We start from the raw sequence: 23,465 nt of genomic DNA on the forward strand, positions 1-23,465 counted from the left end.
CAAAAGAATTCTAATTTGTTTGTTTGTTTGTTTGTTTGTTTGTTTTCAAGACAGGGTTTCTCTGTATAGTCCTGGCTGTTCTGGAACTCGCTTTGCAGACCAGGCTGACCTTGAATTCACAGAGATCCACCTGCCTCTGCCTCCCTGAGTGCTGAGATTAATGGTCTCATTTTGATTAACTATACAAAAAATAATTTTAATGATAGTTCAGAAGAATTCTAATAGAGTTTCTAGTTACAGAGATTTTTTTTTTTAATTTTTTAGATAAGGTCTTTGCTGTGCAGCCTAGACTGGCCTCAAGTTTGCTATCCTCCTGTCTCTGCTTCTCAAGTGTTACAGTTACAGATTGGAGGCCAACCTGGTCTACACAGCAAGTTCCAAGTCATTTGGGGCTGTAAAGTGAGAATCAGTCTCAAAAAAGTTTATCTTTTTGCAATATATGTTTTTATGTAAATGTAATGTATATTTTACAATATACATTTTTTTAACTGCACAGAGAGGCATTTCTTTTGTTTGTTTATTTTTTTTCTCTGAGAGAGGATTTCTCTATATAGCTCTGGAGCCTGTCCTGGAACTTGCTCTGTAGACCAGGCTGGTCTTGAATTCAGAGATCCACCTGCTTCTGCTTCCCAAGTGCTGGGATTAAAAGTGTGCACCACCACTGCCCAGCTGAGAGGTTTTAAAAATAGAAAAATATTACATTTGCACACTCTAGGAAAGTAGAATCTATTAATATGTATGGCGATAAGAACAATGTTGAGGCCCTAATCTATTTTGCTCTCCACCTTGGTCATTGAAGCCTGCTGCTGCTTCCTCCTCCTTTCCCTCCTCTTCCTCCTCCTCCTTCTTCTTTTCTTCCTTTTTCAGATTTATATATTTCATGTATATGAGTGCTCTGTCTGTATGTACATCTACATGCCAGAAGAGAGCATTGGGTCCCATTATAGATGGCTGTGAGCCACCATGTGGTTGCTGCAAATTGAACTCAGGACCTCTGGAAGAGCAGCCAGTGCTCTTAACCTCCGAGCCATCTCTCCAGTCCCAGAGAAACTTCTTTTTCTTCCAGTGGGCATCCATTAATACAGAGACTTCTGATTGGTCAAAGTACTGAAAATAAGTTCCTATGAGTGCTCACCTCTAAATAGGACTCATCTATCACCACCCTGCCCTCGAGATTCAGGGAACATTGAAGAAGAGAGAGCCAGCGATAGGAGCGTGTTATAAAATGCTTTCTGCAGACATGACATGTTCATTGCGCTCATGAACTCACAGCAGCTACAATCACCTAAACAAGATCAATACAGTCAAAATTCTAGTATGAATGAGGGTGAGTCACCAGACCTCACTCTTAGCTGAGGAGTTATTGGCGCTTAATGGCTGCCGTGGAACAGAGAATCATTTTCCCTTGGAAGTGTGGCCACTGGTAGGTTGCCTGGGTACTAGTACATGGCCCACACTCACACACATACAGGCAACAATAATTGGACTCAAAAGGAAGAGGAATCAGACCTAGTGACATGGGCCTTTAATCCCAGCACTCTAGAGTCAGGGGTCCATGGATCTCTTTGAGTTTAAGGCCAGCAAGGATGACCAGGATCTCGCTATGTAGCTCTGGCTGTCCTGGAACTCATTATGTAGAGCTGTATATAATGTACAACTGTAGGCTGACCTCAAACTCGCAGAGATCTTCCTACTTCTGCCTCCTGAGTGCTGGGATTAAAGGCCTGTGCCACTTACCCTGTTGTGGAATATTAGTTGAAGATGTATTATAGTTGTTTATGCTGTGGAATATTTGTTTAATGATGCAAAGATATGTTGCATTCTTTTATGTTGCATTTGTTTAACTCTGTAAAGCTGTGTTACTTTGTCTGTCTAAAACGCCTGATGGTCTAATAAAGAGCTGAATGGCCAATAGCCAGGCAGGAGAGAGGGACAGGCCAGAAGAGGGGGAGAGGAGGACACCAGGGGTCAACCACCCAGCCACACAGCCAGCCACGGAGTAAGAAGGAAAGAAAGCTATATAAAGAAAGATTAAAAAGCCCAGAGGCAAAAGGTAGTTAAAAAGAAACAGGATAGGGGGCTGGAGAGATGGCTCAGCAGTTAAGAGCACTGGCTGCTCTTTCTGAGGTCCTGAGTTCAATTCCCAGCAACCACAAGGTGGCTTACAACCATCTCTAATGAGATCTGGTGCCCTCTTCTGGCCTGCAGGCAGAACACTGTATACATGATAAATAAATAAATCTTAAAAAGAAAAAAAAAAAAAAAAGGAAGAAACAGGATGATATAATTTAAGTTAGAAAAGCTGGCTAAAAACAAGCCAAGCTAAGGCCAGGCATTTATAAGTATTTATTTGGGAACTGGGTGGCGGCCCCCTAAGAGTAAAAAATAACCAACTACAATACCCTGCTATGATTGTATACATATTTTTATTTTATTTTTGTTTTTTTGAGACATGGTCTCTATGTAGCTCTGGCTGCCCTGTAGCCCTGGTTGTCCTGGAGCTCACTCTGTAGACCAGGCTGTCCTCCAACTCAAAGAGATTCTCCTGCCTCTGCCTCCCAAGTGCTGGGATTAAAGTATGTGCTACCACACCCAGAACCTGTATATACATTTTTTTAAGCTATCAATGAGCCAAGTGTAGTGGCACGCCTTTAATCCCAGTACTCAGGAGGCAGAAGCAGGCAGATCTCTGTGAGATCAAGGCCAGCCTGGTCTACAAATTGAGTTCCAGGAGAGCCAAGGCTATTTCAGAGAAACCCTGTCTCAAAACCCTCCCACTAGAAAGCTAGAGATGGGGGCTAAAAACAGATATGGAGATGGGAACAAATCGTTTACTCCCTGTTTAAAAAGAGAACAATCTTGAAAATCTAGGAGTATTTTCTAATGGACGAGGGTGGTTATTTGTTACCACAGGCTTAGATAGGAAATATTTCCCATAGGTTCCTGTGTTTCATCCTCAGACACTGTTTTGGGAGATTGTAGGATCTTTAGGAAGTGGGCCTTTACTGGAGGAAATAGGTTGTTAGGGCCTTATCTTATGTCAGCTCCTGCTCTGGCCTGATCCTTTATTTCCTGGTCCACTGAAGTGTGAGCACGCAGCCTCATGCTCCTGCTACCATAGAACCAGCTACTAAGATGCCACGTCGCCCCCACCACAGTGGACTGTACCTTCTCAAAACCAGGAGAGGTCGCCAGTTGCTGCTTTCTGGTATTTTGTCAAAGTAACTAGTACAGAAAATCAGTACCAGGAAGTGTAATCTTTGTTGTGATAAACCGACCATTGGATCATTAGCCTTTCTAACTGGTTCATGAGAAGAATGTGGACGAGTTTCAAGCTGTGTGCTAGAGAGGTTCTGGAGTGCTATAGCAGAACCTATATTCTGACAGGAGTTTGGAAGACCAGGTCGTCAGTGCAAATGAAATCAATGGAGGCCAAGCTCCTGAGGTTTCAGAGGGGAACAAAAACTTTATTGGGAACTAGACACGAGTACCTGTGTTTCATTATAATGGAGGAACTCTGTATTACATGCTGCTACTGGCTTATTCTAAATTAGCTGTCAGTCTAGAGAGTTCAAGAGCAACACACGATTCAGTGGCACTGGTGTATGTGAACCTTATCCCTGCTACACAGAGAATGGAGATGATAAGGAGGAAGGCTCCAACATGATGAATCTCAGAGACAAAATGGACTACCTGACCGGAGGGGCAAGACTGACTGAAGTAACTGACTGCTTGTTTTCCTCCTCTATAATCTGCTGGCTGAAAATGAGGTGTTAGGGGAAAGGATGTGAGAGCTTTAGGATGTTCAGCCACTCTTTTCAGACTGCTAGCTTTCACCATAAAACACAAAGATTCAGTTCCTGGTTTTTGCTTGTGTGTCAGGTGGCAGGGACTTTCCCATCAATTCATATTCTTGTATTTCATACTGCTAAACCAACAGGGTCAGTTCACTTTCAATTCCTGTTTTGTTATAAGTGCTAAGAACTAGTTTATTATTTTATGTGCATTGGTGTTTTCCCTGTATGTAGATCTGTGTGAGGGTGTTAGATTTCCTGGATTACAGACAATTGTGGGCTGCCATGTGGGTGCTGGGAATTGATCTTGGATCCTCTGGAAGAGCAGCCAGTGTTCTTAAGTGCTGAGCCATCTCTCCAGCCCTAAGAACTACTTTAATAAGTAGATAAGAATGGGGGTGGGGGGGGGAGGCTGGAGAGATGGCTCAGAGGTTAAGAGCACTGACTGCTCTTCCAGAGGTCCTGAGTTCAATTCCCAGCAACCACATGGTGGCTCCCAACCATCTGTAATGAGATCTGATGCCCTCCTCTAGCATGCAGGCATACATGCAGGTAGAACAAATAAAGAAATTTAAAAAAAAAAGAAGAAAGAAAGAAAAAAAAGAATGGGGTGCTGGAGCAATAGCTCAGGGGTTAAGAGCACCACCAGGGTTCAATTCCTAACAACCATATGGCAGCTCACAACCCTCTTACAGCTCCAGCCCAAGAGGATACAATGCCTCCTTTGGCCTCCAAGGGCACTGCAGGTATGTGGTGCACAGACATACATGCAGGCAAAACACGTATACACAAAAATAATTTTTATTTTAAAATGTAAAAGAATGGTAGTAGTTTTTGGTAATGTCAATCAATTGTTTTTCTCTTAAGTTACATTCCAAAACTCAAAAGTTCTGCTGACAATTCAATCAGGCACACCACTAATTTTGCTGAAAGCAAAAATTCCCCAAAAAACATTTGGTTTGCAAAAGAGTTTGTGATCCTATTATATTGAAGTAATTCTCACACTGTCAAGTGACATACTGATTACTCTCATGTGGATGAATTTAGGCACGGTTGAGAAATTTGAACCCCTCGTTAATCTCAACACATCTTTAGCATTACAATTTCACTATAACCTAAATGTATTTTAGTTGGAGCTACAGATTTAGCTCAAGTCACTATAAATGATTATGCAAATTAGCAACATCAGTTTTTAGAAACTATTAACCAAACCGTATTTACTTTGGTCAGAAAAAATTCTGACTTCACTTTTCAAGTAAATTCAATGTACTAACAGGGGTCACAGTGACCCCATTTCATTGATTAATTCCAAGGCAAAAACGTTACTGAGCTTTTGTGTGTGTGTGTGTGTTGGTGTTTGAAATTCCAGGCAGTGGCCCCAAGCCCACCCTGCCTGATAGAGGTTAAAAATGCTATCCATAGTTGCCTTGTCCCAGGACACACAGGCAACATGCCTCCTCTGACTGCACTTGGGGGGGATAAGATGAAATGTGTAAATAAAAATCCTCATCAGTCGTGTAATTTTCATCTCTCTAACACTCCCGAGTCAGAACTTCCCCAAACAAGCCACATGACCCAAACTGTAACGTCTTGTTTGGCTAGTTATCCCAGGGACGCTCCTCTAACCCTTTGAACAGCACTAAATAGAAAAAAGAAAGTTTTAGAGCCTCTCCCATCCTTCTCAGCTACTTCTAGACCGGAGTGGGCCCACCCTGTGCGTTCTCGCTAAACCTGGTTACCAGCCCGCCTGCCCAACACCGGTAAGCACAGCAGTCCACAGCCTTCTCTGGGAACCGGCCAAAGCAAGACAGGCGGCAACCACGCGGACTTCTTGTCCGGAACCTTGGAGTTGGAGTCCCGGGAGCAGAGTCCGGAGGGATGTTTCGGGTGCACCTCCGCTCGGTTTTCCGGCCGGAAGTGAGGAAGGTGGGGCATGTCTTAATTCTAGCAGAAGTAAGAAGGTCCTGAGGGAGTAAGGAAGGGGAAGAGTGTCTTTGTGACACTGCTAGCAGCGTTGAGGGGATGGGAGTCTGACGAGGCTCTCGGAGGGACCCATATCGCTGAGACACCACTGGCACTCTGAGGGACGCGTGTCGGTGTGGCACCGGTGCATGCTGAAGGAGCGGGTGGAACTGGGTGACCATGGGGATGTGGGCATCGGTGGACGCTATGTGGGACTTCCCTGCGGAGAAGCGAATCTTCGGGGCGGTGTTGCTCTTTTCCTGGACCGTGTATCTTTGGGAGACCTTCCTAGCACAGCGGCAGGTGAGCATAGACGGCCCCCCGGACGCCAGCTCCTGGACAGCCTTAGGTTAGCCTGTGCCTCGACCCAAGCCCCTAGAGGTTCTCCCCGGTGGTAGCACCAGCCTATATTCCTTAACTCCCAGTGAGCTTCCTAATTTTTCCCAGTGCTGACTGTGGCTTTGAGGGGTTCTTGGGACGGCAGGAAGTTGTCTGCACCGTTGTAATGGGACCCAAGCCTGTTAGCGTCTAAGGAAAGGAAAGAGTCTCCGTCAAACTAGAGCCTGTCTATGCCTGCACTACAGCACCTTAGGATTTTTGGGCCCAAGCTTGACCCCTTTTCTTTGGTATGAGCTTTTTAAATGGAGATGCTAAAATGTTAGAATAAAGCTTCCCGTGACATTGATATTGCCGTGCTCAACCACAAGATTAGGAAACAGTTTTTCTGAAAGTGTTTTGTAATCCTCCTAAAGGCCCGCACACTTGTTCAAAATCCTCATTAGTGCGTATGTGTGTGTGTGTCCGTTTTTCATTCAAATACCTCCTTTGTTTTTGTTTAAAAATTTAAGTAGTGCATTAGAAAAGCTAACAGTTCCCTGGATATAGCCATAATTAACAGTTTGATTAGAAATTTGAACATTTAAGTGAGGTGGACTTTGTAACTGATGGTTTTATTTTAGTCTCTCACTGCTGGTTGGCTTGACTTAACTACCTTCTGTGTCGCCCTTGAAAACCTTTCCCTTTAACTGCTGGACCTGTTTCTTGAGCATTGACGCCTTTTTTCTTCGGCAGTTTTCTTTTGATTTACACTGTATATGAGTTTATTTGTCAGGCAAGTGCTCTTCTACTGAGCTACATCCCCAGCCCTTCATGAATCTCTTTAACTGCAAGTTTTATTTTTTTAAAAACTTGTCAGCATCAGATTGGTGTCTCAGTCTCCTCCTTTAGTATGGTCCAAGTGTTAAAAGTACTATAGGTAAGTACTCAAAGCTTCATTAGTTCAAACTTGCATTAAGTCCCCTGGCCTGAAGCAAACACATAGCATTCGGAGTCAAAACAGCAGGCTGAGATAGCACTTATCTGACAGTTTACTAATGAGCCTAGTTACACCATCTTTGTAGGGTTGTTCCTTAATGCCTTCGGAAGGCTTTGTTGGTTTGTTTGTTTGGTGGTTTTGTTGTTGTTGTTAACATACGGTAGAAAAAGTATTTGTTTTAAAACCATTGAAGAAGATCTGGTCTATTACACCCTTTGGTATCTGTTCCCTGTGTTATGTCCCAGAGGCTGAAATTACCTTTTAGAATTTGACATAGTGAGAAAATTTACTGTAAAGATTTGATACGTTGCTGTCACTCCTCTGATCCTTAATTTGACCTCTAGGACCAAATTTAATGATGAGCCATTATTATATTAAATATATCTGTTGATGCGTGTAGTGCTGTAGTGAGTATTCTTGTTTCTCTTTTTTCATGCTTTGTTTTCTGTGTTGTAAGACATATGTCATACTCAGAATGAGTGGTCCCCTTGTGGTGTTACAACTTTGGTTCACACAGGCAAACTGAAAGTGTGACTACAACCCAGATGGCCATTGTACCTAGTCACCTGGCCTCTGACACTTTCTGTCTGCCCTAACTCTCCTGTGTCACTTGTTTAGTGGTTGAAGTCCCTGACTGAGTGCAGTTTGCATGTGTATGTAACAAATTCTACAAGCTTACCTGACAAACTAGTGTTGTAGACCATTTAGTTTTTTACTACAAATTACTAGTGTGTAATAAAAAATATTCATCCAAGTGTTTTCTTTGAACTATTTCAGAGAAGGATATACAAAACAACAACTCATGTACCACCAGAATTAGAACAGATCATGGATTCGGACACATTTGAGAAATCTCGACTGTATCAACTGGATAAAAGTACATTCAGCTTCTGGTCAGGACTCTATTCAGTGGTGGAAAGCACTGTGAGTAATTGATTCCTTGGAGACAAAATTCTCAGGTTGTTTAATACTTGTAATACTTGTTTTTGTTTTTGCATTTTTGTGATACGAAGGTTACAGTGCCTGTAAGTCCTAGAATGCCTTCTTAAAATTTTTATATTTATTTACTTTAACATTGTCTTAGTGTACTATTGTGAAGAGACACCTTGACCACAGCAACTTTTTTGTTTTTCGAGATGGACGGGGTTTTCTCTGTGTTGCCCTGGGTGTCCTGGAACTTGCTCTGTAGTCTAGGCTGGCCTTAAACTCACAGAGATCCACCTGCTTCTGTTTCCCAAGTGCTGGGATTAAAGGTATGCCTGGCAACCACAGCTGCTCTTATGAAAGAAAGCATTTTAATGGTGCTTGCTTACATCTTCAGAGGTTAGTTCATTGTCATCATGGTAGGAATCATGGTGGCATGCAACACAGTGCAGGAGAAGTAGCTGAGAGTTCTACACCCAGATCCACAGGCAGCAGGAAGAGAGAGCGACACTGGGCCTGGCTTATGCTTTTAAAATCTAAAAGCCTACCCTCAGTGACACTTCTTCCAACAAGGCCACACCCCCTAATTCTTCTCAAGTAGCCCCATTCCCTGATGACTAAACATTCAATTATATGTGTCTCTCAGGACCATTCTTATACAAACCACCACAAACATATATGAGAGTTTTTGCCTATATGTGTATATGTGCACCATGTGTATGCCTGGTGCTCACCTGGTGCTGGAGAGATGGGCAATAGTTCGGTGGTACTGGTGCTCATGGGAATGGCTGTGTGTTCTGGGTGGTGATAGAGATAGGGGTAATAGGTCCCTCAGAGTATGAACTTGAATGTGCTAAGGCTCCTCTCTAAGCAGTACTGATGGACTAAAGCTGGAAACAGTACTAGTCATAATTTTCATCTCAGAATGTTTATGTTTATTACTTGATGCTTATGACAGTAAAGTACAGGGATAGGCATTTTTCCCTTTTCGGGAGGAAATGAAAGCTCAGAGAAATTAAGCAGCCCATTTGATGGCCAAGTGAGAGAACCGGGTTTGCAGCTCTGCTCTTCTGAGTCTTTAAAATTACACTGAAGAAAGTATTCTTCAGACTGTGGACCACAGTGTGAACATAGTGGAATTAAGTTCTGGAAAATTAGCAGCATTTACCATTGGACTGAAAGCATTCCTATTTTGTTTTAACTAAAATGAAAAGATTTGTATGTTTTAACCACAAAGGGAACATGCGAGCACTTCTCTTTCTTTCTTTTTTTTCTTTTTTTCTTTCTTTTTTTTTTTTTTTTCCTTTTTGGTGTTTCGAGACAGGGTTTTTCTCTGTGTAGTTTTGGAGCCTGTCCTGGATCTTACTCTGGAGACCAGGCTGGCCTCAAACTCACAGAGATCCACCTGGCTCTGCCTCCCAAGTGCTGGGATTAAAGGCGTGCGCCACCACCGCCCGGGCCCACACATGCACTTTTTGCCTTGGTTCTCTGTACCTGAGAAAAACTAAGCAGGCCCCGTATAACCAGTCGTGGGGGCTCCTTTTCACATACATGTAACAAAGCAGCTGGAGAGACAATGGCCCGACTCTGAGGTGGACTTTACCTGATGTCTCACAGATATCCTTAAAGAGCCCTTCCAAGAAATGGAGTGGCCGACACTGTGGCACTGTGCCCTGTCATCCTAGCTACTTTAGAGTGGAGCCAGGAGGATCACTTGGGTGTAAGAGATGGAGACTGCCCTGGGCAATACAGCAAGACTATAAGAAAACACCGTAGGAACTGCTGTGGCTGGGAGTGGAGAGGAGTGGAATGGAAAAGCTCAGGTTGTGTGTGTCTGCTGTTTGCAGTGCACTTGCATGTGTGCATGAGTGTCGAGAGTCCAGGGCTTGACGCCGAGTGTCTTCCTCAGTCTCTTCTCCATCTAATTGCTTGAGATAAGGTCCCTAACTGAACCTATAGATAACCGATTGGATAGACTAGATGGCCAGAGAGCTCTGTGGATGCTCCTGCTCACCTCCCTAGCAGTGGGATTATAGGCTTGAGCCCCCGTGCCTGGATTTTTATGTGGGTGCTGGGATTCCAAAGTCAGGTGCTCATGCTTGTACAGCAAACACACACTTGGCTCACTAAGCCATCTTCTCAGCACTTGTTTTTTTTTGTGGGGAGAGAGGAAGGTATGTCTCACTATGTAGCCTGGCTATCCTAGAATTTGCTGTGATTTGCAAGAATCCTCAGCCTGTGAATGTTGGGATTACAAGAGTGACCCACTAGACTCAGCTAAGCTCAAATTTTGCTTCTCTAGGTTTTTCATCTTTCTACACAAACGTTCTTTTTTTGTTTGTTTTTGTTTTTGTTTTGTTATTGGGTTTGGTTGAGACAGGTTTCTCTGTATAACCCCAGCTGTGCTGGAACTCGCTCTGTAGACGAGGCTGGCCTTGATTTCACAGAGATCGCTTGCCTCCCTAGTGCTGGGATTAAAGGCTGCCACTATAGCCTGGCTGTATTTTCATCTCTAAGCCTCATTTTCTCCTGAAAAATAACAAGTGGGAGCTGAAGATAGGGCTCAGTGATTAAGAGCATGTACTGTTCTTCCAGAATAGCCAAGTGTGATTCCTAGTTCCCACACTGGGGGCTTGTAGCTGCCTGAGACCCCAGCTGCAGGAAATCCAGTGACCTCTTCTGGCCTCCATGGGTACTTGCAATCACATGCACATACCCCTAACACACACACACACACACACACACACACACACACGAAATAAATCTTTGAAAACATAAAATCAAATGAGAGCTGTTTAGACACTGACCTTTGTATGGTTTGTGGCATGGGCTGAGTAGGCAAGGTGATAAAAATGAAGCACTTAATACAGGACTCAACATGTTGCAAGCACTTGCCACTGGATTTCTTTGGGCTTTACTTTAACCTCTCTGTGTTCCAGTTACCTCCCTGCCATGTCTGCTTTTAAGACTCTAATGAAATAATAATACATGTCAGAGTACTGGCGTTGTGTCTGTCTGTTGGGCTTATTGATTCTTTTCCTAGGATTCCCAGGAGTGTGCTCGGAGAGATTATTAGCATGGAGAAAGTTTATAGCTCACCGTTCTTGTTTTTTAATTCCCAAAGTAAACTCAACAAGGTTTGGAACAGCAGTTCGCAAGTGTGTTCATAAATCATTCACAGACATGTTAAAATACCATCAATGTTTATTTGAAAGCTGGAATTTTAGTAGTAGCTGTTTTCACTTTCTATCAAAAGCGGTGTAAGTCCTTAATTCTACAGTGTTTGTTAGTATTGGGAGGAAGATAAAAGGAATGTCATCCGAGGTCAGTTAGCTCAACAGTGGTAGCATGTGGCAGGTAGTGGTGACAGAACATAGCTTTTAGGAACTAGTTTCTTTTGGCCACAATGGAGTTAATTGTAGCAAAGTAGAAATTCATGCGCCTAGAGTTCACAGTCGGATTATTTAAACAGTCACCCATAAGTGAGTGTCTGCCAAATTCACCTGCAGACTGTTGGGTCCCAGCCCAGCCTCTGTGGGCTGTGGCCAGCTGTGGCCGGAGACTTTGCACTCAAGGCATAGCCTCAGGCACTGCTGCTCCTGGTTCTGTTCAGAGGCCATACTTGAGACCTGTGCAAACCTGTGCAGCTGGTACAACTCTAGATGACAGCCAGGTGTGGGGATGCACACCTGTAATCATAGCACTGGGGAGACTGAGGCAGGAGAAGCATTCTGAGTTCAAGATCAGCCAAGGCTACAAAGTGAGTCTTGTTCTGCCTTGGCTGCAAAATAAGACCCTGTCTCAAAACCAAAACAAAAAATGTAAAAGATGAGTAGTATGAGGTGTGTCTGAAGTTGTAGAAAGATAAGAACATATGTGCTATGGATGGAAGTATAATGTGATGGGTGGTAAGCATTTAGAGAGCAACTGTTAATGCCAAATAAAGTTAACGGTCACCATGGAAAGATCTTTGAAAAAATAGTTCAGGCCAGACGTGGTAGTGCATACCTTTAATCCCAGCACTCGGGAGGCAGAAGCAGGATCTCTGAGTTTGAAGCCAGCCTGGTCTATGTGGTGAGTTCCAGGACAGCCAGGGCTTGTAGTGAGACCCTGTCTCATAACAAACAAAAAGCAAGTTGTGAATGAGTACAGTCTGGTTTCCTTTATATACAAACTTAAAAGCAGAGAATCCCCTTGTGGCAGCTGGAGGGGATTCTGTACCCTCAGGCACCGACTCTTTCAAAACAAAACTTACCGAAATCTCTGTCCCTCTAAAGGACTCAAGATTCAAAGGTTGAGGTGGAATTCTGCTCCTCAGAGAGGCCGAATAGCAAGTAGCTCACCTCCTCTCTTTGCTCGAGTCTCCCTAAAGCCCTCGTGCTTCTCCCAGCCCCCACTTAAAAGCCCTTCACCTGGCTCCTCCCTACCACTTCCTGTCAGCTAGTTGCTGACTCAGCCTCCTGACCTCAGGTTAATTTTATTTAATCAAACAAATGTAACACTGCTGTGCTGTGGGGTGTCTTTCTGTACGGTGTGAATATATGTGTTGCTCCCATTGGCTAATAAATAAAGCAGCTTTGGCCTATGGCAAGGCAGCTTAGAGGCAGGCGGGAAAACCCAAGCAGAGTACAGAGATAAGAAAAAAGAGTGGGGGAAGACACCAGCCCACCAGTCAAGGAGCAACATGTAATGGGACACAGGTAAAGCCAGAGAACACGTAGCGATGCATAGATTAATAGAAATGGGTTGAGTTAAGTTACAAGAGCTAGCTAGCAAGAAGTTTGAGCATAGACCATACAGTTTGTAATTCATATTAAGCCTCTGAATGATTATAAGTGACCGTGGGACCACAGGTGGGAGAGATTCATCAGGACTGAGGGGCTGGGCAGGACCAGAGAAACTTCTGACTATATAACACATCTTTGCATCATTAAACAAATGTTCCAGGGGCTGGAGAGATGGCTAAGTGGTTAAGAGCACTGGCTGTTCTTTCAGGGGCCCCCGGGTTCAATTCCCAGCACCCACATGGCAGCTCACAGCTGTTTGTGACTCCAGTTCCAGGGGACCAACAGCCTCACACAGACATACATGCAGGCAAAACACCAATGCACATCAAATAAAAATAAATTATTAAAAAAGCCAAACAAATGTTCCAGCCCATAAACAAAAGTAATACACCCTAAAACAATATTCTACCACATTCCTTCCTTCCCTCCTTCCCTTTCTTCCTTCCTTTTCCTGCCTTACAACTGGGGATTGAATCAGGGTCTCGTGCATGCTAAGCAATCACTTCACTACTAAGCTATAAATCTAGCACTCCCTTGCTGTCTCCCCAGCCCCAAGTCTCACTGTTTCTTGGGCTGGTCTTGATCTCACTGTGTAGCCCAGGCAAGTCTTGAACTTGCAATCTTGTCTCATCCTCCTGGGTAGATGGGATTCTGGGCTGCTAAACATACATTGTTTTCATGATTTGAGCTACTTCATGGTTTCTGAAGTTCTGGTGTCCTAGTGAATGTCTGTTTATTTATTTGCCTAAGACAAAGAATGGTAAGGGCCTACTCCTTAAGCCCTGACTCCTGCGTTAGGATTCATCTTTTCCTGACCCAGGGAAGGCCTGAGTATCCTATTCTGTCCCACAGTCTGGTAAGTGGACCTGACTCACCACTTCCATATCAATACTCATACTTCAGCAGGCATGGTGGTACATTCCTGTATTCTCAGCTGTGTAGGAGGCAGGGGGATCATTCAAACTCATGAGTTCAAAACTGCCCTGGACAACATAATGAGGCAATGTCTCAAACACCTGCAAGCTAGTACTTTTTCCTGACTGAAAAGGACAGTTTCCTTTCGTGGAAAAGATAGTTTATATAGTTTATAAAGCCATATTACCTTGTTCAAATCTATTGCTCCTTACCTGTGCGATTTAATTTTTGTAAGCTTAGTAGATTGATATGTTTTCATTTTAGTCTTTTGGCAAAAGGTTTTATTTACTTTTGCAAGCTATTATATTTAACACATGTGATTCTCATTTCTAGGGTACACTGATGTTTTTGATACATTGTAATAATGATCATATCAGGATAATTAGCATATCTATCACCATAAATAATAGTTGTGTGTGTGTGTGTGTGTGTGTGTGTAATATAAACATTGAAATCTTCTCTTCTGTTTTCAAATTCCGCTATACAAAGACCGAAATCTGTTCCCGCTGTGACTGTGTACTCCTTAGTGAATTTTTCCTCATCCTCACTTCTAGTTTTTATTTTTAATTATCACATAGTATTTATACACATTCATGGAGTACAATGTAATTTAGAAAATTTATACTGTATATGACAATCAGATCAGTGTAATTAGAATTTCCATTTTCTTAAATATATCTATGCCAGAAACCTTTGGACTTGTGGTTCTTGTGAAACACTTCATAAATTGTAGGCTAAAGTTACGATTACTGTAGATGTCTGAATTAAATCCTACTGACTGTTTTGATAGCCATTATTTAACATATTTCTAAATCAATTCCCCCATCCCCTTCCAGTCTCTAGTGACTACTATTTTATTTTCCCCCTTAAGACCGATTTTTAAAGTATTTTTAAAAATTATTTGTTTATTTGTTGTTCTTGGTTGGGGTGTGTGTGTGTGTGTGTGTGTGTGTGTGTGTGTGTGTGTGTGTATGTGTACACATGATTAGGGGTCATAAGTGTGGGCCACGGTGTGCATGTGGTGGTCAGAAAACCACTTTTGGAAGTCAGTTCTCTTTCATCTTTTACTCTGGTTCCAGAGAAGGTCATCAGGCTTATGTGACAAGTGCCTTTCCCCACTCAGCCATCTCTCTGGTCCTAGATTAATTTTTTTTTTAACTTCCAAAGTGAGTGAGACTCCTGGGCTTGTCTTTTAAACAGAAATATAATTCACATTCCATACAGTTTACCCGTATACAAAATGAGTTAGCCCACTTTTGTCCGTAACTTATTTATTTTCCCTTCCATTTTTCCTTCTAATACACTCTTTCACATGGTAGTTGCTATGACTGTTTAAATGTGACCACAATCTGCTTTGTTTTACAGTTTATTCTTCTCTTTGGAGGAATCCCTTACCTCTGGAGACTTTCTGGACGGTTCTGTGGTTCTGCTGGTTTTGGGCCGGAATATGAGGTATGTGACTCCTTTGCCCAGACTGGCCAGTCTTTCTTTTGCTTGGTGAGCTTTACACTGAAGTTGTCCTTTTGGCTCCCTCCACCAGTAGGCTTGCCTCTCTGTCTCCACAGTGCTTGTCTGTGCATGTCTTTCATAATGCCAGTGTTTTGGTTACTTTTCTGTTGCCATGACAAAAAAACTGTGACCAGCCGGGCGGTGGTGGCGCACGCCTTTAATCCCAGCACTCGGGAGGCAGAGCCAGGTGGATCTCTGTGAGTTCGAGGCCAGCCTGGTCTCCAAAGCGAGTTCCAGGAAAGGCGCAAAGCTACACAGAGAAACCCTGTCTCGAAAAACCAAAAAAAAAAAAAAAAAAAAACTGTGACCAAAGCAGCTTGTAAAAGAAAGCATTTAATTTGGGACTCACCATTTCAGAGGGTGAATCCATACCATCATGTCAGGAAACATGGCAGCAGGCAGGCATGGTGCTGGGGCAAGTACCTGAGAGCTTACATCTGATCCACAAACAGGAGGCAGTGACACACCTCCAATACGGCCACACCTCCTAATCTTTACCAAACAGTTCCACCAACTGGGGACCAGCATTCAAGTATAGGAACCTATGGGGGCCATATCGTTCAGCTACCACAGCTAGTTCCTGTAACTCAAGATTCTAGTGGCTTTTCAGTTTATTTCCCAATCACGTAATAGCTAGTGTGCGTATTTTTAGTTAGCAGGTGACTTTGTTCCACATGATGAGGCAAGGAGTCAGTTTGTTTTCATTTTATGGGTTTGTCATCCAGGGCCCAGTGACAGTGGAAAGAGCATGCCCTCTTAACTCCTGTAATGCTAAGGTTATGATATTGTACATTCACATTACACAGTGAAGCAGTGATTTGATTTTATCCAGATGGAAGGAAGCTGGGAAATGTAGTCTTGATTAGGATGCTGCTTCTTAGGAACAACCCTGTGCAATGACAGGGGTACATACCATTCATTTTGTGGAACTCATACTTAGCAGATACTTCCGTGGCATACATAGTAAGCAGACACTTCAAATTAAGACAGAAAGTCTCTGTCTCCTTAAGTGAACTCTCCATCTGTAATGGATGCTGCAGCTCTGCTTCCTGCCTTTGTCCAGGAAGCTGCCAAGTCAGTTACCTCCTTCCTGATTCTTTATTGAAAATCATGGCCCTCCTGTGTGGACAGGTACTCTTGGCTTTAAGTCTGCTCATCCTGTGCTCTTTTCCATGTACCATTTTCTAAAGCAACAGGACTCGTGTGTGTGTGTGTGTGTGTGTGTGTGTGTGTGTGTGTGTGTGTGTGTAAGTTAGAGGACAACTTGTAGGAGTCAGTTCTCCCTTCCATCATATGGGCTCTAGGGCTTGAACTGAGCCAAGTCAGGTTTGTTGGCAAGTGTCTTTACCCACTGAGTTGTCTTGCAGACTTGGAGTAGCATGCAAGTAGGTATACTTTGTTGAATGAGTAAACATAACTTCTACATGTGCCAATAAGAAATACTCATCTCTCACTATGTAAGTCAGTGCAGCCCATATGCACATGTATGTGGGGACATCTACTGGGGCCTGGGCAACTAAGGGCTGCTCTCCCCTCCAGCCCTGACAAAGGAAAATGACTCTCTCTCAGCAGCCATCAACTGCCATTAGCTCCTCAGCTAGGGGTGAGTCTTCATCTTCATGGGCTATTTTATGTAATGTCCTGAGGTATGAGTTTTGTATTTAATAATGACTTAGGGTTCTTTTCCTATTGGTTTATATAGCTAGGCCTTTTTTCTTTTATGGCTGCATGATACTGGAGTCTTCACCTTGTGTAGTTCTGATATATACAAATCAAGTTACCACAGTTGTGACACCAGCCCTTCAACACTGTGGCTCAGATTTCAGTTACCATGTGTGTTATGTGAATAGTTACATGAACTGCGGCTCACAATGTAAGCCGTGAGGACCAGTCATGTCAATATTTTCATCAATCTAAGTGATCGGTTGCTGCACATCTGTTATTCAGTTATTCAGAGTGTGATGCCTCATGCTCTTCCAGCTAAAAACACAAACACATTTATAAAAATGGGTAGTTGATGTGGGTCCAGTGGTGCATGCCTGTGGCCTCAGTTACATGGAAGGCTGAGGCTAGAGAATCACTTGAGTCCATTTATTTATTTAAAAAAATCTGAAATAATGCATTCCAAAATGTGGTTTTTCTCTCCTGAGAAAACTCAACAATGCACAGGAACTTCTTGTGTAATTAAAATTAAATTAATGTTTAATTTTATTAATATATTAATATTAATATAACAAATATTAATGTTAATATTTAAATAATATTTTCTATATTTAAAAACGAAGCCAGGTATAATGGTTTACAGCATGTGCATTTATACCTGTAATCCCAGCACAGAATAGACTAAGGCAGAAGGATTGTGAATTTGGGTATATAGGATCCCCTGTCTCAAAAAAAGAAAAGAAGGAGACGAAGAGGAGGAGGAGGAGGAGGAGTTGGAGAATCACAGCTCACTCTGGGTGTGGGCAGCGTGTTTGCTGGCAGAACTTCCCTGTCCCAAACGCCCAGCAAAGAAGCTCACAGCTAGTGTCCTATTTCTGTGCGGGAAGATAAGGTCTGGTCTTTCTCAGCAAGTGACAGACCTCCTTGACGCAGAACACATGGAGTGCTGCTCCATGTCACGAATGGATGGGTTGGGCTGAGTCCCTTCTCGTCACGTGCAGTATTCATAGTGCTCTCTGTCTAGAGCCCTTGAGCACTAACAGAGGGACAGCCTGGGTCTTGCTGCCTTCTAGAAGCAATGTTTTTCCTCATCACCCAGCTTCCTGGAAGGTCTTCTCTCTGGGTAGGTTTGGAAACTGAGGGAAGCTGCCGCTGTCTGTATTCTCTGCAGGTTTCTCCTGGTGTGACTTTCCTGTCACACTGCCTTTCTCGGGGGAATGAGTTCTTTAACTCCATTCCTTTCCCAAGTTCTAGCTCTGGAACTTTCATACTGGAGTATGAAAATTAGAAAAGAGAAATGGAAAAAATTAGAAGAAAGTAAAGGGAAATTCTTGGCTTTTGATCTAACAGTTTTTAAAAGGTGATTAAAGTAATTATTGGGGATAATTTTCTCTATCAAAATTTGGCTTTTTATAGAAACTTGAGCACACTATGCCTGGTCTAGCCGCTCGCTCCCTCCCTCCCTCCCTCCCTCCCTCCCTCCCTCCCTCCCTCCCTTCCTTCCTTCATCCATCCATCCATCCATCTTAGTTAGGGTTTCTATTGCTGTGAAGAGACACCATGACCACAACAACTCTTATAAAGGAAAATATTTAACTGGGTGACTTGCAGTTTCAGAAGTTTGGTCCATTATCATCATGGTGGATGAAGGTAGATATGGAGCTGGAAAGGTAGCTGAGAGTTCTACATCCAGATAGACAGTCAGTAGCAAGAGAGAGCAACACTGGGCCTGGCTTCCAGGTAAACATTTTCCAAGGGCAGGATACTCTTACAGGCCTGTTCCCCACAGGATCAAGTGTGTTGCTTGAGATACAATAAGCACTCAATGCATAATGCTGACTTTTAAAAAATGTTTTTTCTTGTGCTTAGATCATTCAGTCTTTGGTGTTCCTTCTGTTGGCCACACTCTACAGTGCACTGACTGGCTTGCCATGGAGCATCTATAATACTTTTGTGATAGAAGAAAAGCACGGCTTCAATCACCAGGTATAATAGAAATTATCAGGGCTTTTAATATGAAGATTTTCTGTGTGTTAGTCCTACGCTGGCAGTAATTTAGGTATAGTTTGCTAGTTAGAGCATGAATCAACTGAGGAAAAGAAACCACAGATAGGGTAGACCTTAGTTTAAGGTCTTGATAGAAATTGAACGCAAATATTTAGTTCTTTTCAGCTAACATTAATTAACATTATTTTAAACTTTGCAAAACTTCTGCTTGTTGTCCTAGGCTGCCCAGTGTCCTCTAACACAGCCTCACTGCATGCTGATCTTAAAATTGCTTGACTGGGGTCCTTTGTGTTCACTTACAGCTGCTGTTTGGTTAATAGTGGTAATATTTTCTTCTTTCAGACTTTGGAGTTTTTTATGAAAGACACAATCAAAAAATTTGTTGTGACTCAATGTATTTTATTGCCTGTGTCTTCTCTTCTGCTTTACATTATTAAAATTGGAGGTGATTACTTTTTTATTTATGCCTGGCTGTTCACATTAGTTGTTTCTCTGGTAAGTAAACTCTTTATTTTATTTATTTAATTTGAGAATTTCATATATGAGTTGTCTTAGGGTTTCAATTGCTGTGAAGAGACACCATGACCATGGCAACTGTTATAAAGGAAGACATTTTATCAGGTGGCTTATGTTCAGAGGTTTAGACCATTGGTGGGACATGATGGTGTGCGGGCAGACATGATGCCAGAGTGGTAGCTGAGAGTTCTACATCTTGCGCAGGCAACAGGAAGTGGTCTGAAACACTGGGTGTAGCTTGAGCAGATATGAGACCTCAAAGCCCACCCCTACAGTGGCTCACTTCCTCCACAAAGCCAATACCTACTCCAACAAAGCCACACCTCCTAATAGTGCTACTCCCTAGGGGGTTATGGGAGCCAGTTACATTCAAACTACCACAGTGTACTATATTGACATTGTTTTCTCCCTCCTTCTCCTCCAGTTCTTCCTCAGTCCCTCCTACTTCTCAAACTCATGGCCTCTTATTCTTTAAATATTTCATTTTCTTCTGCAAAAATTCCTTATGAGATTACTAGGATTTCGTTTTCATTGCCATGTAAGTAGTTCCTAAGAAAAGGTCACAGTGTAACCAACTACCCATATGTATTTTCTCGCAGTTCCTGCTTTGGGATATAAAAATAGAACTGATCAACCGTAGATTTGCTTCTCTTTGTGCTGACTCTTACAGTTGCCAGAAGCTAGTTGCTGGTCACTTAAGGATCTGACTGCTAGGCAACTGAGACTGTCCACTTGTAAGTTTGACCAGAATGGATGACTGTTGACTTACATATCCCTCCTCCATCCCCCAGTGCCTAAAAAGCCTTAATGTTTTGAAGAGAAAATAGATTTATGGCAGACAAGAGATAAATAAACATTTATGACAAACAAACAAGCATAAAGCTGAGGCTGTAGCTTAGTTGATAGAGTGCTTGTCTAGCATGCACAAGGTCCTGGGCTCAGTCCCCAGTACTTTATAAAGCAGGTATGATAGTGCTCATGGGAGGTGAAGACAGGAGGATCAGAAGTTCAAGGCCATCCTCAGCTATATATGGAGGCCAGCCTAAGGTAGAGACCCGGTCTCCAAAAAAAGCTTAGGCTTTCCTTTCCTGGCTTTCTTCTGCCCTCCCCTCCCTGCTCTTCCTTCTTTTATATTCCTTTCCTCCTGTCTTTTATTTATTTAATTGTTTTTGTTGTTGTTGTTTTAAAGAAGCATCTTGCTCTTCCGTTCAGGCTGGCCCCAGAGTTCCTGTGCAGTCTAGACTGGCACCAAATTCCTGGCGATCCTCCTGCTCCCCGGCCTGCTCAGGGCTTAGATTATAGGCGTACACCACTGTGCTGCTGCTGCTTTGCTTTGCCCTTCTCTGCTCTTCCCCTTTCTGCTTTACCCACTCTCTACCCTTTCCGTCTTGCTTTCCTTTTTCCTTTCTCTTCCCAACCTCCCCCTCCCTCCCTCCCTCCCTCCCTCCCTCCCTCCCTCTTCCTCTCACCCCCACTTTTTCCCTCGTACACCCCCTTTTTCTTCTATTTCTCATATTCTAAACTGCTTTCCTGCACGGGCACCGAATCATACAATCAAGTGGTGTGTTCACAGGCCTAGAAAATACCGTCCATCAGTTCTTGTCTCCATTGGCCATCATGAGGGTTGTTTCCATCTGTTTGTTACTTTACCTCTCGCTAGTGGGATCAAGATCAGAAAATGGGCTAGCTGGATTTACAAAGACCTAGTAGACAAACTAAAGTAAGAGCAAAGAGCTGAGGAAATACTCCGGAAGTGCCATTTCCGGCAGAGTAAAGAAGAGTGTGTATTATAACTGCCTTACAGTGCCAGGAATCCCCAAGGAAGGGCTATTGATCGACCCCAGAGCTCCTCGTCAGGGTCAGTAGCACTGTTTTCTAGAATGAAGTTCACTTGCTTACCCTTACCACACAGCTACTTTGATTTAATTTCCTAAACAGACACTGCCCCAGGTGTTGGTTGGATGAACATATTTGTATCACATAATTGAATGTTTTAATAATGAGCAGGTTTTCTGTTACTTACTTTTCAGGTTCTGGTCACAATTTATGCTGATTACATTGCCCCTTTGTTTGACAAATTCACACCTCTTCCTGAGGGAAAGCTTAAACAAGAAATTGAAGTGATGGCAAAGAATATCGACTTTCCTCTGACTAAGGTGTATGTTGTTGAAGGTAAGGCTACCTGGATGTGAGAAGGGTTTATTAACTGGTTTGTTTTGAGTGCTTTATTCTTAAATAAGTCTTTATTGTTTGTTTTAAATTTGTTACTTAAAAATAGGGTAAGATTTTACATTTGGCTTTTTAAGATTTATAGGAACTGAACCAGAGAGACGCTCAGCAGTTAAGAACCCTGGATGCTCTTCCAGAGGAGCCAAGTTTGGTTTCCAGTACCTACACAGTGGCTCACAACTGCCTGTAACGTAAAGTTTAAAAAATAAAATAAAAATAAAGAAAAAGAAGGTTTATAGGAACTTAGAACATTTTTCAGGATAGAAACTGGTAGCCTGATGCCAAATCCTGTTTCTGTCTACAACTCTGCTTGATCAGCTGTACAGTACTGTTCTTAACCTTTGGCCAAAGCCTTTTTACAGTCTCGTACTGTGTTGTATGATAGACCAACCATTCACCCCACTGTCTGCCTGGCTCCTTTGGGTAATTAAGTTGGATCTTGAATGATCAGCTAGCTGTATAGCACTAGTTTAGGGACTCCAAAACAAAACCAGGGTGGTTGATTTTGTTTCCTCTAGCAGAACATCAGTGCTCCAGAGGGCTCTGACCTGTGGTACCGTCAAGCACCTCATGTTAGTTAGACAGCTTTTCTGATTGCCTTGGAGAATTAAGCCACCTATTAGCTTTCATAAGGCTGCTTAAATTTTGCCAGGTGGTGGTGGCAACAGCACACACCTTTAATCCCAGCACTCAGGAGGCAGAGGCAGGGGCATCGTTGAGTTCAAGGCCAGCCTGGGCTACAGAGCGAGTCCCAGGACAGCCAGGGCTATACAGAGAAACCCTGCTCAAAAAAAAAAAAAACCGAAGTGAGAGGAGGGGAGACTTGTTTAAGTTTCAAGGAAGCCTTCCAAGTTTAGAGGAAAGCTGTTGTGTGTGTGTCAGAATCTATAAATTAAAATCTGTATAAAATAAATATAGCTGATTCTGCCTCAGCAACTTACTAGCTATAGGGTCTCTCTCTCTCCCTCCCTCTCTCTCTCTCTCTCTCTCTCTCTCTCCCTCTCTCCCTCTCCCTCTCCCTCTCCCTCTCCCTCTCCCTCTCCCTCTCCCTCTCCCTCTCCCCCCCCCCTCTAGTTATCAGATCTTAAACAAATCACTTCTCTCGCTTTCAACAGTGCTTCCTCTGAACTGTAGTTCTCTGTACAACAAAAACAAAAACAAGCTATTCACTGTTCAGAGCTTTGTGGCCTACATTGTCTCCTTCACGTGTTCAGTACTGTATGGCAGAAGCAGCCACAGACAGGGCATGAGCATATGAGCCTGGCTGTGTTCCAGTAAGACTGCATGCAAACAAGCAACAGTTGGGTTTGGTCTGAAGCCATAGGTTTCTGGTGCCTACTGTAAACTAAAACACCACCAATGAGAAGCAATTGCAGAGTGAAGGGGGGGCTAAGACGTAAGTAGAGTAAGCAGTCAGCAGAGTGCAGCGCCCTGACAGGCCTCTGTCAGTCAGGGTGAAGAGTTTGACCTCAGAATTACTGTACAGTTGAGGCTGACCTTGAACTCCTGATCCTACTGCCTCTACTTCCCTACTGCTGGGATTACAGTGGGATTGAGCTACCACACACAGCCAGGAGACTATTTTGGGCTTCCGTGTGGAGAATGTGTTACAGGGCGAGGCAAGAATGGAAGCAGAGAGAGCAGGTAGGAAGCTGTTTTGGTAGTCCAGGTTAGAAATGATGGGTGGTTTTTGTTGTTTCTTTGTTTGTTTTGTTATAGACTGGAGTAGTAGTTGATGAAGAGAAACAGGGAATGTTGATGCCGTTTGCTGATAGATTACATGTAGGGAAATAAGGAAGAGACATTAAGGATCGCAAACAGCCTGGAGTCGATATGGACAGTAGT

The 23,465-nt window shown here is 43.1% G+C and overlaps 1 protein-coding gene across 1 annotated transcript in view; it reads left to right on the forward strand.

The window, feature by feature from the left end:
- Window positions 1-5,700: 5,700 nt before the first annotated feature.
- Window positions 5,701-23,465, forward strand: part of Zmpste24 (zinc metallopeptidase STE24) — a 43,279-nt gene continuing 25,514 nt past the window's right edge. Inside the window, 6 exon segments of the mRNA XM_052716715.1 lie at window positions 5,701-6,059; window positions 7,849-7,995; window positions 15,063-15,149; window positions 18,738-18,854; window positions 19,218-19,370; window positions 21,422-21,563. Of these exon segments, the coding sequence (XP_052572675.1) occupies window positions 5,937-6,059; window positions 7,849-7,995; window positions 15,063-15,149; window positions 18,738-18,854; window positions 19,218-19,370; window positions 21,422-21,563 (769 nt within the window). The 5' untranslated portion in view covers window positions 5,701-5,936.

Source organism: Peromyscus californicus, unplaced genomic scaffold, assembly GCF_007827085.1.
Source record: "Peromyscus californicus insignis strain IS unplaced genomic scaffold, ASM782708v3 Scaffold_5__1_contigs__length_169319896, whole genome shotgun sequence".
In the NCBI taxonomy this organism is placed as follows: domain Eukaryota; kingdom Metazoa; phylum Chordata; class Mammalia; order Rodentia; family Cricetidae; genus Peromyscus; species Peromyscus californicus.